Source organism: Chrysochloris asiatica, unplaced genomic scaffold (genome assembly GCF_000296735.1).
Source record: "Chrysochloris asiatica unplaced genomic scaffold, ChrAsi1.0 scaffold00171, whole genome shotgun sequence".
NCBI classification, from domain to species: Eukaryota; Metazoa; Chordata; class Mammalia; order Afrosoricida; family Chrysochloridae; genus Chrysochloris; species Chrysochloris asiatica.
The window spans coordinates 4,681,701-4,695,778 of NW_006408689.1; the positions used below are offsets into that span (position 1 = coordinate 4,681,701).

Consider the following 14,078-nt stretch of genomic DNA (forward strand, 5'->3'; position numbering starts at 1 on the left):
GACATCATTATACTTCAAGACAGATCTTGAAATGTTATTTTTGATGATGCATGTGGCACCATTCTTCAGTTGGTCTTTCTCAGCACAGTAAACTATGATTGTGAGATTCTAAATGACCAAAACCAGTCCGTTTCAGCTCACTGATGCATAGGATATCAAGGTTTATGAGTTCCAGTTCATTTTTAATAATTTCCAATTATCCTAGATTCATACTTTGTACATTTCATGTTCTGATTATTAATGGATGTTTACAGCTGTTTCTCTTCATTTTGAATTGTGCTCCATCAGTAAATGAAGGTCCTGAAGGCTTGACTCCATTTGTGTCATCATTGTCACCTCTACTTTGAGGAAGCAGCTCTTCTGCAGTCATATTTTGTGTGCCTTCCAACGTGACGGCCTTATCTTCCAGTACTATATCTGACAGTATTTTTCTGCTCTTCATCATGTTTGAATATTCAGTATTCTGGTGCTGACAGTGTTCAACTACTCTTCATAAGGTTTTCAGTGACTGAATATTTGCAAGTAGTTCATCTCTCCTTCTTCCTAATATATCTTATTTTGGAAACTTAGCTGAAGCCTGTTCACCATGGGTGACCCTGCTGGTATTTAAAATACTGGTGGTATAGCTTCCTAAATCCCAGCAATAAGCAACTCACCACAGTACGACAAACTGGCAGACGAGTGGTAGATGTATTAAATATACACTTGAAATTAAAGTAGTACATACTGTATATAGAATCTTAATGTTACTATCAGTAAGTATATCAAGTATTATTAGTGCTTGTTTACTTTCAAGGTAATATCAGGCTGCTAACTGCTGTGATATTTTTCATCAACTAAATGAGATCATCACAACCATATTTGGTAGCTATCCATGCAGAGTCTTAAAATGAGACTTCCCTTTGAACTAGGCATCTTATTTTTAAATGTTAAAATTCCTACACACATTATATTCACATTTATTTCTACAAATAATCAGAGCTATAAGCTTCATAAACAGAGGGGTTTCTTAATTCACTACAGTATTCCAAAACTAATTCAAGCACAAATAAATATTTCATGGAAAAAATTTCATACAACCAAAGTTTAACAACACCTAGAGAACACCAAAATAGAATGTTTAAATGATGTTACATCCAAATGATGAAACATTACAAAGCCACTCAGAAGAGCATCATGTAGAAATTGTTTACTATATGTTATTGTTGTTAAGTGTCATCGAGTCAATTCCAACTCATAACCACCCAGTATAGGATTTCCAAGGAGTGTTTACTGGGTTTGAACCACCAACCTGGTAGTTAGCAGTCCAGTGCTTATCCTACAGCCCCACACCAGGACTCCATTTAGTATATACACAAATGAAAAATTAGTATATAACATTGCATCCAAACCCACTGCCATCAAGTTTATTTTGACTCATAGTAACCCTGAGAAGAATTTCTGAAGCTGTAAATCTTTATAGGAGCAGAAAGTCTTAAAGCTACTGGTGGGTTTAAACTCCCAACCTCGTAGTTAGCACTCAAGTTCTTATCCTGCAGTATAACTGGGGCTCCATATAGCTTTGCATACAGTGTTAAAATTTTTGTATAGAAAATATGTTTGTAAACTACATAAGCATTTTTTTAAATTGAAAGGCCACGCAGGAAAATGTTACTCAGATTCGTTGTCTCGGGATGATTTTTGTTTTCTTCTTTATATGTCTAAAGTTTCTACCATTTTCATGTCTTTAAAATTTGAAAAATATTGTTCTAAAAACTGCATTTATAAATGTGTTCTGATTTAGCCAAATAGAATATTAATTACTGTTACCACTGGGTCATTTTGTTTTAAATGATGTTATGAAAACCATTGGTTTTTGCCTTCTCAGGTTAAGGCAACAAGATCAAAAACAGTACCAGGATTCCAGAGAGATTGCAAGTGTAAAAGTGGATAGCTCACATGGCAAAGCATTGGAAGAAGGTTTGGATGATTATTTGACTCGCCTAATAGAAGAAAGGGATACTCTGATGAGAACGGGTGTATATAATCATGAGGATCGAATCATAAGTGAACTCGACCGACAGATAAGAGAGGTTTTAGCAAAACACAATGCCAATAACGAATAACATTTGGAAAATCTTTCTAGAGACTCCAGGTCTAAATATTAATTTCATTGTAAGACCCTAAAAGAAAGGAAAAGTGGATCTTTTAAAATGCTATTTTCAATTTTTTATATGCAGAATTTTGTATGTTATTGTATAGTATTTATTTGAGTTTATTAATTTTATGCTACCTCTCCCATGCTGGTTTTATTGTAGTTGCCTTTTATATACTCATTTGAAGTGATTCTTCAGTGTTTCTCATCATTTATAATTTCATGGCTAACTTTCAAAACAACTTTTCACGGAATTTGTTCTAGAAAACTAGCTACATTAATATTCAGTTAAAGAATTCATGTTGAACCAAAAAATTATATGTTGCACTTTAACCATGTTGTGTCTTACTCAATTTGAATGTAGATATCTTAAAGTTGAGATCAGTTGAAATGTAAGCCAGTTTTATTTAACTCACTTTAGATAACCTGCCTTTTCTCCTTTAACTTGTAACATTTGCAAGTGACAAATTTGGAAACAGAAAGCAGAATCAAAACAGAGAAGTCGTATGATCTATTGGATGACAAATAAGTCATTTAGTTAAATAAATTAATCCAGACTAAACTTGTTTCAAGAGCTATTGAAATTTAAAAGTTTCAGCATACTTTTAACTTTGAAGAATATGAAGTAATAGCTTAATAGGATTTTCTCTGCCATTGTTGTGGTCAAGATTGCATTGTATTCTCTTGTTGGAATTAGAGATTTCCCACCTCCTCCAGCAATAGTAATACTAGTTGTTAATTCAAGCCTCCCCTGATATAACATGGAAACACACATCAAGGCATTAGCTAAAAAAAATAGGGCAAAAAAAACCCCAAAAAACTATTCTTTCACACTCCTCCTAGTTTTAATCTTTTCCAAAAGTCATAAAATGAAGTCATTGGATTGACATAGTGCCATGTCCATATAACTTGAAGAGTTTCTTTGCATCCTATTCTTCAGGTCCAGTATTTTTTCTCAGAGCAGCATTTTCCATCTCCTTCTATAGGGTACTGAAAAGATTTATTACCAAATTCACAATTAAGTGAGCCTTATAAAATTTAAGTCTATACTTTAGGAAGCAGATACTGTTTATTGATAATGTTCATAAAAGCAGAATAGGCTATTTGGTGACGTTAAATTAGTTCATTTTCAGTTATGTTCCAGTGGACATATTTCTTATTTGTGAAATTAAAGTTCTTACACACATTGTATGTTTTCCTTATTAACAAAGTATTAATCTTCTAAAGCAACCCTGTAGTAAATACCAGAAAAAGTAATTACTGAATGAGAAGACAATGCATCTGTGAATCATAGCAGGAGTTTGAAATATTAATTATGATTTGACATTTTCTCTCATTGATTTTGTGCCACATGAATGGAACAAAAGTATTCTTTTTGTTTTGGAAGGGTAAAACATCGTGACTGTTTATCTTCTATTACATGTGGGATGCATGTGACTGTTTTCAAACACTAGAGGGGGCCTTAGATTTAAAGAAACAAGAATATTTCAAAAATAAGTGTGTGGTTTATTTTGCCTTCAGTAATGTGATCTTTTGGCTATGTAATATAGCAAATAAAATCATAATGGTATGCATCTTTGAGTTCTTGAACAGTCCATTTTACTTTTGCTCCCAAACAGCAAAGTGTTCCGCACAATTCAAATCACTTTGTCTTCATCTTTTTTTTTTTTTTTTCTAGTGTGACATTGCAGATTCTTTTATATGTCTTAAAATTAGTAATGTTAACTAACTCCTTTGTAGTCCATCAACAGCCATTACATTTCTAAGTGGTATTATATTTGTATTCATTGCTTTACTAAATTGTCATTGAATGGGAGTTATAGAATACAACCACAGTAGAAAACTGAGTGAATGAGTGAGTGAACAAATAAATGAATTCATTTAATTAGTGCAGATAACAGCAGAATTTTTATTAAATATCTTAATGTGAAATAAAATGTACCTTTAAGATATTTCATGGAGAAAGTCTACTTTCCATGTCTATAGCTGACACTACATTAGAGGGATCTCTCAGTCTCTGCTAGGTTTACATTTCTAATTTGTATCTAGAACCAAGTTCTTGTTGGTTTCCTTGGAGGTGGGGGTTTATATCTGATTTAAGGTCATAGACTTTTGATCAGGAATGTGGTGGTTCCATAGAATAACACTGGACAGGGAACCATAAGGTCAGTGGTTTGAGTCCACCAGCTGCTTTATGGGAGAAAGATGTGACTTTCTGCTCCTGCAAAAATGTACAGTCTCGGAGTCAGGGCAAGATGCTGGGATAAGCATCCACACTGAGCTGACCCTCTGTAACAAAGACATGAGAGACCAAGTGAAATAGTGACAGATAGATGAAATACAATTAAATCAATAGAAAGCAGAATTACTGAGCTTAAAGAAAAATCTCTCATTATTCATCTGCTAGAGGATTCCTGGTATGGCACTGTAGGATCAGCACTGGACCACAAGGTTGCTTTAATTGCAAGACTGCAGTTCAAACTCACCAACTAACTGCTCCTCAGAAACCCTATACAGGTTCACTATGACTTGGAACTGACTTGACAGCATCATGAAAGGCAAGAAGATAGCCATTCAAGAAGTTGAACAACCTCCAAACAGGATAGACCTCAAAAGAAAAACACCAAGACAAAATCAAACTTTTTAAAGCCAAAGGCAAGGAAAGAATCCTGAGAGCAACTCAAGATAAATGAAAAGTTACCTACAAAGGCAAACTGAACTAATAAGACTAAGCTCTGATTTCTTAGCAGAAACCTTTCAGGCAAGAAGACAATGGAATGACATATAAAAAAAAATAATAATAATTGCCAACCAATAATCATATTCAGCAAAACTGTCTGTCTGAAACCTAATTTCACCATCATATTTGATAAACAGAAATTAAATGAATTTTTTAAACCCCAGACCAACTTAACAAAAAATATTAATGGCAGTTCTTTGGACCAAGAAGCAACAACAGCAGACAAAATAACTAGAGACTGCCATACATGACAATATCACCTATACTCAACTCAGATAATGTTGCTGTTGCTATGTGCCGTGGAGTCGGTTCCGACTCATAGAGACCCTGTACAGAGTTTCTGAGGCTGTGTAAATCTTTACAGGAGCTGGAAGTTTCGTACTGCTGACTTTGAGGTTAACAGCCCGATTCGTGACCACTATGCTACTAGAGCTCCTTCAACTCAGATACAGAAGTATGCAAAGTAAAACAGAAGACTGAAAAGAGAGAACCAGAGATACAGCTGCAAAAAGAAAACAATAAAAAGAGGGAATAATGTAGTTATAGAACTCCCAAATTAAGAGAAAATTAAATAGATTTCATGACAAAAGTAAGGCTAACTGTTTAACTCTAAAAACTAGATCAAGCCTTATTCCTGGCTATAGTCTAATCCTTACCCTTAACACACCATAAGCCTAACAAGAAACAAAGTTACAGGCCTAGTCTGGAGTTCTGGTGTAGTGCAAGGTCAGACCCACCTGGGAAACCCCATACAGGGTCACTGTGAGTCGGAACCGGCTCAACAGTACATAGCATGCCTAGCCTAGACCTAGCTATAGCCCCAACCCTAACCCTCCTTACTCCTACTCACCCACACCCAAAAATAAAACAACATTTATAGCCTTTAAAACCTTATACAGCATTGCTCTGAGTCAGAACCAACTGGACACCACTTAACACCAACAGAGGAGGCTCTTAGGAGGAATAATCAGTCCCTGGGGAAAGACACCATGCTAGATCAAGTAGAGGGTCAGCAAAAAAAGAAGACTCAACAAGATGGCTGTAAAAAATGGACTCCAACATACAAAGGGACATCAGAAAATTAATGGAAAACTTCCTTTATCTTTTCATTCCCATTTTCCCATAAACTTGAGGCCCCCGATAGCAACAACTGTGAGGATGGTACAGAACTGGGGAGTAGTTTGTTCTATATACAGAGTCACTATGAGTTAGAGCCAAATCAGTGGTACCAAACAGCCGCAACAGGCTCTGCACAGACTTATGGGAAGAGAACCTAACGTGAACCAGAAGATTTTAGTGAAAATTAAGTGCTATTTTTTGAACCTGAATGCTAAAGATAAATTGAAGGATTCTTTGAAATTTATGAATATAATACCTCCATGTTTTATAAAATTAAGATCTTGTTACACTTTAGAAAAGAGTAACAACAACAAATGGAAACAAAGTAAATAAACAGAAATGACTGTAATTTAGCAGATAATCCAGACAGTAAACTTAAATTGTAAAGGTAATTTTTGTATGTATTTAACAGATTATTAATTATTAACAGATATTTAAATTAAGCTTAGTGTCTCTTATTGTTGCTTGGTGTCTTCTTAATTGATCACTTGTATGGGAGTATAGAATAAAGTCTGGTTGAGTGATTTTTAGTATGCTATGTAAGACTAGAACATTTAAATCTTTCTTTGATGTTTAGGTTTGGGCAATTGTAACATACCTCTTGGATCCCAGATTTTACAGTGTACACTTATTCTCCCACCCATTTGTAGCAGAACCAGGAAGCTCCTTTCTGTCCAATGAGCCTTCTGCTTTCATGTGTGAGGAGAAAAAAGATGGAAGTCATCTATCTTGGTATAAATGGGAAAATACAGAAAGAAGCATTTAAGTCACTTAAGTTTTCATTAAAACCAAAAGAATCAGATCTCTCACTGCTTTTGTTACATAATCTTGCTTTGGCATCAAGTTAGAATCCACTTTTGTTAGGAATGTAACTGTAGAAAGGCTGCTTTATACTTAAATCTCATTTTATTTGCTTCTCTGGGGGTTGTCTTCGTGTTTTCATTAGTAATGTTTTTACAGATGTAGGCTCTTCAGATATGAAGTGCTGAAGTGGAGACTCAGGAGTTTAGCTTTCAGATTGAAGGGGGGTGAAAATCTGTTTAAAAAGATTAATTTATAGATAAATAATTTACTGACTCTGATACATTAATGTACAATAATCCCTAGAGGCATTTAAAAATGTAGTCATATATTCTTCAGGTTTCTAAGAATGTTAAGCCTGTCATTCATAACAGGAGAGAACTAAAATAGGACCCATTTATAATTTTTTCTTGGAAGCATTTCATCCACAAATTTGTAGATAAATATTTTTCTTTTCCAAATAACTTATCTAATAGTTGAACCTCACAGCCCTTTTCTTGGTTAACATGTTAACTAGTCAAAAGCAAGCAGATATACTGGATGAAGTGCTGAATTTCCTCCCCTCCCCCAGTATTTCAGATTAAAACTTGGCTACAGCAAGCAAAATATTACCGCAAAAGCATGCTTTGACACTGCTGTAAATTTTATTGAATGCCAACTGAATAACAGAGTCTATGCCTAGTAGGTTTGCAGTATGCTATTCAATTCTTCAGCAAATTCTGTTCTTAAGGAATGGATCGAGTAAGATTAAAAGCATTGATAAAACACTAGTTTCATCTCTTCAAGTTCTTTAATCTGTAAAAATGAGGATTTGATTACTAAAATTTACATTAATTTTCTTGTGGTAAATTCTGAATTTCAAGCAAGATCGCCTCGCTTATTGCTTGAGCTCAATTCAGATTGTGATAAAATGTGATGCTCTGAAGATGGTATTTCAAGCGAAGTAGTTGAACCATTAATATTCAGCACATATCTTTAGCCATCTTGTTTAGATTGGATGAGAGAGTGTAAAAAACAAGTGTATTCACCTGACTGTTGCCTGGAGGAAGGAAATTTCAATTCCTGACTTAGCTTCATTGTTGGCAGATGAGATTAATGGTCTTTTCTTGATCTCTGGCAGAAGTTTATATAGGTAACTAACTGAAATTTGTCAAATTTACACAAAGAAAATAAAAGCCCCAAATAGGAAATAGCTTTGTAAATAATTTTCAGAAGTAATTTAGCCCAGAGACTTTTTTGTTTTGTTTTTGCCATTAAAAATTGAATTTTCCAGCGCACATTTAACCTACTACTCTTTCTCCTATTACCATTCTCCTTTTTCTCCTTATGATATGAGTGTATACCTGTTTAACAGGAACAAATGACATCTAAAATTTGCTTTAACAAGATTCTTTTAAAATCCTAAGAGTACTGGGACAGGTGAGGATGTGGGGGGCACAGAATCCACATCCAGTATTCCTTTGGCCTATGTATTTCTTTCTAAGGTCTGTAAACTTGTCACATGATTTATGCTGGTTTGGTTATTATTCCTTGCCTCTTATATTATTACATGAAACCTCAGTGTCATTCTCTAGATCTGTCTGAACATTTCTATGAACATAGCACACAGCAGGCCTTACTCCAGAGAAGCAATTGTCGAAATATATTCTGGAATGGATTTGGAATTTGAAATTCGCTCTACATGTGTAGTAAGTAGGCATTTTAGTGCAAACATCAGTGTATGTGCATACTTAGCGTCATTCCTAATGGTGTGTACCCTTTTACCAAATTAAAGGGATAATCAATCTACCTGTTCCATGGAGATAAAATAAATTGAGGAATTCATCCATTCAGCCAGTACAAGGTGGCTTCCAAAAGATTCCGGAAAGAAAGAAGAGGTAGTGAAAGTTTTCCCTGAACATTTTGAAACCCACACCATAGGATAAGCACAGGACTGGAACCACAAAGTCAGTGGTTCAAGCCTACCAGCTACTCTGCAGGAGAAAGAGGATTTCTGCTCCTGCAAGGATTTAAAGCTTCGGAAACTCTACACAGGGTTGTTAAGGGTTGAAATCGACTTGACAGCACTTAGCAACAACAATAATTAGCAATTATGTAAAACTTTTATTTACTGTGAAATTCTATATAATTATACATAAAGATGTTTAAAATATTAGAGGGCTTCAAAAAGTTCATGGAAAAATTGAATTAAAGGATCATAGAATTTTCCACAAACTTTTTGAGGTTCTCTAATGTTTTTCCTATCATGGTATCTTAGAAGTGACACCTTGCTTTGATATTAATAAATTGTGAAGGTGACAGTACATCTATAATCCCTTCTTCTGTTATTAGGTACTGTCAAGTTGGTTCCGATTCGTAGTGACCCTTTGCACAACAGAACACAACACTGCCCAGTCTTGTACCATCCTCATAATTGTTGTTTTGAGCCTCTTGCTGCTGCCACCGTGTCAATCCATCTCTTTGGGGGGTCTTCCTCTTTTTCACTGATCCTACACTCTACCAAGCATGATGTCCTTCTCCATAATATCCCTCTTGATATTATGTCCAAAGTATAAGAGAGGAAAGGATGTCACCCTGAGGTACACCTTTTCTGATTTTTCAATCATTCAGTAGCCCCTTGTTCTGTTCTAAGGATTGCCTCTTGATCTATGTACACGTTCCTCAAGTACAACTAAGTGTTTCACAATGTTATGCATCTGGTCAAATACAAAGAATGACCTAAAACAACTTAACTGTATGTCCTTCATATCCTTGGTACTTTATACCTCTTCTTTGATAGTTTTCTATGATGTGGAGTATACAAAGTAGTTTTCCGTTACAATTATATGAGTTGAAACCATCTCCATGACACTTAACAATAACAACAAGCAGCTAATTGGATATAGTTTGTGACACAGAAGCAGTTGGTGGATTTGAACCAGTGGCCTGTGGTTAACAGCCCAGTGTTTATCCTACAGCACCACACCAGAAGTCCAGATTAGTTGCTAGTCACACAGATATTTTAAAGGTAAGCCTATAAGGAGACTTACCTTTTAAGTCTAGAAAGTGCAATCTGTTCATAGACCTGTGCTCCAGAAAGTGCTAACAATGAAAAGGGTATTATTGACAAAACTTAAATGGATTATACATGGCCTTGAAATACCTGGACATATTTTATATTTTATACTGTATTCTATAGAATGTAGCAATATCCCGCTTTGGGTACAAGTGTTATTAGTGGTCAGGTGAGAAAAAGCATTTAACAGAATCCTATGTCCATTACTGATTAAACAAACAAACAACAACAACAACAAAAGCTCCTAGAAAACTAAAAACAAAGTAATACCTATTTTGTTGTTACGTGCTGTTGATTCCAACTAATAGTGACCCTGTATGGGATTTCTCTGGAGCATCTGGTGGGTTTAAATGCCAACCTTGTCATTCAAACTGACCTTGTGGTCCAGTGCTTTATCCTACAGCGCTACACCAGGACTACAGTAAAACCTGTAGCTAATGTCATATTTACTGGTGAAAGACTGAGTGCTTTCCCTGAAATCAGGAACAAAACAAGGATGTTTGCTTTCATAACTTCTATTCAGCATTATTCTGGAAGTTCTAGTCAGTGCAATAAGGCAGAAAAATAATGGCAAATTTTAAAGATAGAAGTAAAACTGTTTTTGTGCGTAGATGACAAGCTCATCTATGTAGAAAATTCAATGGCATCTGCAAAACTTCTAGAATTGATAAGTGAATTAGCAAAGTTGCAAGATACAAGATCAAGATACAGAATATTTTAGAACTCAGTTGTATTTGAATCTACTTGTTGGTAAGTGCTGTCAAGTTGATTGTGACCCATAGCAATCCTGTATAGGGTTTCCAAGGAGCAGCTGGTGAGCTTGAACCACCAACCTTGCAATTCAAACGACTTTGCAGTCTGATGCATTAACCCACAGTGCCACACCTGGGAGCATCAAAAATATGAAATATTTGGGGATGAATGGGACTAAAGTGTGAAATACATATGCACGTAAAATGAGAAAACGTTGCTGAGAGAGTTTAAAGAAAACCTAAATAACACTATGTGTTCATACATTGGAAGAGTTTGTTAAGGTGTTAATTCTCCATAAATTGATTTTCAGATTTATCAAAATCTCAAAATCTTTGGCATGCTTTTTTGGTAGAAATTAGAAACTGATAGTAAAACTCATTAACAAATGCAGAGGACCTAGAATAGCCAAAGCAATTTTCACAAAGAACAAGATTAGAAGACTAGCATGACCTGAATTCAAAATTTAAAAAGCTACAATAACCAAGACTACATGCAAGGAGGTTTCAAAAAGTCTGTGTAAAATGGAATTAATAGATAATGGAAGTTTTCCATGAGGTTTTTGAAGTCCCCTTATATCTGGTAAGGGATTCTTGACAAAGGCAGGTAAGTGGAGAAAGGTCTGTCTTTTCAATAAATTGTTGTGGGAAAACTGGATATCCATATGCAAAAGTGCTCATTTTGTTCTGAACTTCATACCATATATAAAAATGGACTTAAAATGGATCATATATGTAAATGTAAAATCTAAAATTTTAAAATTAGGAGAAAAGTTTTATGATTTGGGGTTAGGCAAAGATTTCTTATATTTAATATAATGAATGCATGGTGCATAGAAGAACAAGTTGATAAACAACTTCATCAGAATGCTTTTCAAAAAAACAAGCCATTTCCTGGCATAAAATAGTTACAGATTATATATCTGATCAAAGACTCAAGTGCAAAACATAAAAAAAAAATTATCAAAAGTCAGTAAGAAAACACTTTATTATTGGGAAAAGACGATTTGAAAAAATGCTTCACAAAAGAGAAATTTGAGATACCACACTGTACAAGTCTTAACAAACAAAACCAGCCCACTGCTGTGAGTTGATTACAACTCCCAGTTATCCTATAGGACCTAGGAGAACTATTTGATAGGGTTTCTGGGGCTATAAATCGTTATAAGAACTGACTGACAGTCTCATTTCTCTCCTGACACAGCCATTGTTGTTAAGTGTCATTGAGTCGGTTCCAACTCATAGTTACCCTGTATAGATAGGGTTTCCAAGGAGTGGCTGGTGGGTTTGAACTACTGATCTTGCAGTTAGCAGTCCTGTGCTTATCCCACAGTGCCACACGAGGATACATCCATTATAATGGGTAAAAAATAGAGTGACCATATCAAATTCCATTAAGGTTATCAAAGAAATGCAAATCTCATGCATTGCTGGTAGGAATGTAAAATGGTACAACTACTTTGGAATACAGTTTGAAAGTTCCTTAAATATTCAATTTGATCTACCCATTCTATTCTAGTTTTTGTCCCCCCAAAATAAATTATGTGGCCTTATAAAAACACCCGAACGTTCATAGGAAATTTATTAATAGTCCAAAATGGATACAACCTAAATGTCAATTGGCAAATGGACAAACTATGGCATATCCATACAATGGATGTTGTATGAAATACTCAGCAATGGTAAGGTGAGTTTTTGATGTGTACAGCGACATGTGTGAATCTCAAAATAGTTATGTGGAATGAAAAAGCCAAAGAGTGCACACTGTAGTAGATTCAATTTATGGAAAGGTCTACAAGGTGAAAATGGATCTAGAGTAACTGAAAGCAGATCAGTGGTTGGTTAGTATTGGGTACAAAGTGAAGAAAGGGATAGGATGGAGGGATTACAAAGTAGCACAAAGAATTTTTAGGAATAACACATGAGGGTGAGTTAAAATGTATTTTGATAATAAGATTCCTTCCAGTTCTGAAATGCATGGGTTTATTCCAAACAAAGTATGTTTAACCATGTCTCTGTTGTCAGTGGATGGCTGTAGACAAATTCTCTCAGTAATACTATTGTCTTAGTTTCATTAGAATGCTTTAGAAATAAAAAAGGTCCAATCAAAACAGTGGCCTCAAAGAGGATCTGCTAGGCCAGTTAAATTCAAAGAAGAGGATAGCTCAGAAGGTTATGGTGACTTTTTCGGAACTCCAAAGGTGAACTCTTGAGTTTTCTTGAAGGGCACAGAACGATCATGGGCTAATTAGAAGTTTTAAGAAAATGGGTAACTGCACTGGTGAGAAAAAAGGTCAAGAAAGTTGCATTGAGGAATTATTTTCAATCATGACCATGACCCTTCTCATACTTTGATGGTATCAAGGACTACCTTACAAGAATCTCATTGGAAACCTGTGCCCTTACAGCCCTTATCTTGCCCCTTCAGACCTGTTTTGTTCCCCAAACACAAAAAGCATTTAAAAGGAACACAGTTTGACTCCCTTAAGGATGCCAAAACTATCATTTTGATGTGGCATAAATAGAAGAGCTCAGAATTCTTGGTGGGAGGGTTACAAAGATGAAAAGCACCATCTTCAGATATGTATAGAAGCAATAATTGCACATTTTGAATCTTTTGTTAAAGTTTTCTGATGTAGCAATATTTTTTACATCATATCTGTTAATTATCTTTGATTGAGGTGATGGTCTCATGAGTTAATACATATGTTGAAAAATTTTAAATTGTATACTTTTCATATGTCCCATTCTTAATATGTCAATTATGCCTCTATAAAGCTATCAAAGTGTTTTAAAAAAGAAATATGAATCCACTTTTGGTAATCTTTTCATTTGTCTCAATTTTTAACATACAATTTAGTATAGTGATAATGTGTCTGCCCGAATTAGGGCATTACTTTTTTACATAATTGAGTTTTCTAGGTAAATGAGGCTTAGCTTTAATCCCATTGGAAATTTTATCTTAACCATTTTAAAGAAAAATCTAATCTGGCTTAGTTTTTTGAAACAATGACTACAGAAAGAAGGGAACGTTTCTTTATGACATTTATTTATACCATTATTGGCAGCTGAGAGAGGTGAAAAAGCACTAGAGTTGAAGTTAGTTATTTACAACGTGATATACACTACTTCCCTTTACAGTGGATTTGGAGAGTTCTCAGTATTGATGTCATTTGAAAGAAAAAGAATAAATAATTGAAGAAATCAAGATGAGAAAATACAAACTAGCAAACACTAAAGCCAGGGAAAATATTAATGAAAATGGATATGGTAATAATTAGTATCTTGTTGTAAGTGATGGAAAACATGCTTGAAATTCCCTGAGCACCAAGAGGAATTAATTGCTCTGTATATACTATGGCAGTAATAAAAAATGAAAATGGCCTTGAGATGAATACCTTTAATACACTATGCTTCTTGTCTCTGCATATCTCTCCTTGGAGGTAGCTGCCATCAAACTGACTCCAACTTACGGAAACC

At 34.9% G+C, this 14,078-nt stretch overlaps 1 protein-coding gene across 1 annotated transcript in view; it reads left to right on the forward strand.

Annotated features, from left to right (window-relative positions):
* The window catches only part of CEP120 (centrosomal protein 120kDa), a 146,854-nt gene extending 144,163 nt beyond the window's left edge, over window positions 1-2,691 (forward strand). The window contains exon 20 of the mRNA XM_006871631.1: window positions 1,868-2,691. Coding sequence (XP_006871693.1) covers window positions 1,868-2,105 — 238 coding nt within the window. The 3' untranslated portion in view covers window positions 2,106-2,691. The remainder of the gene's footprint in view (window positions 1-1,867) is intronic.
* Window positions 2,692-14,078: the final 11,387 nt, after the last annotated feature.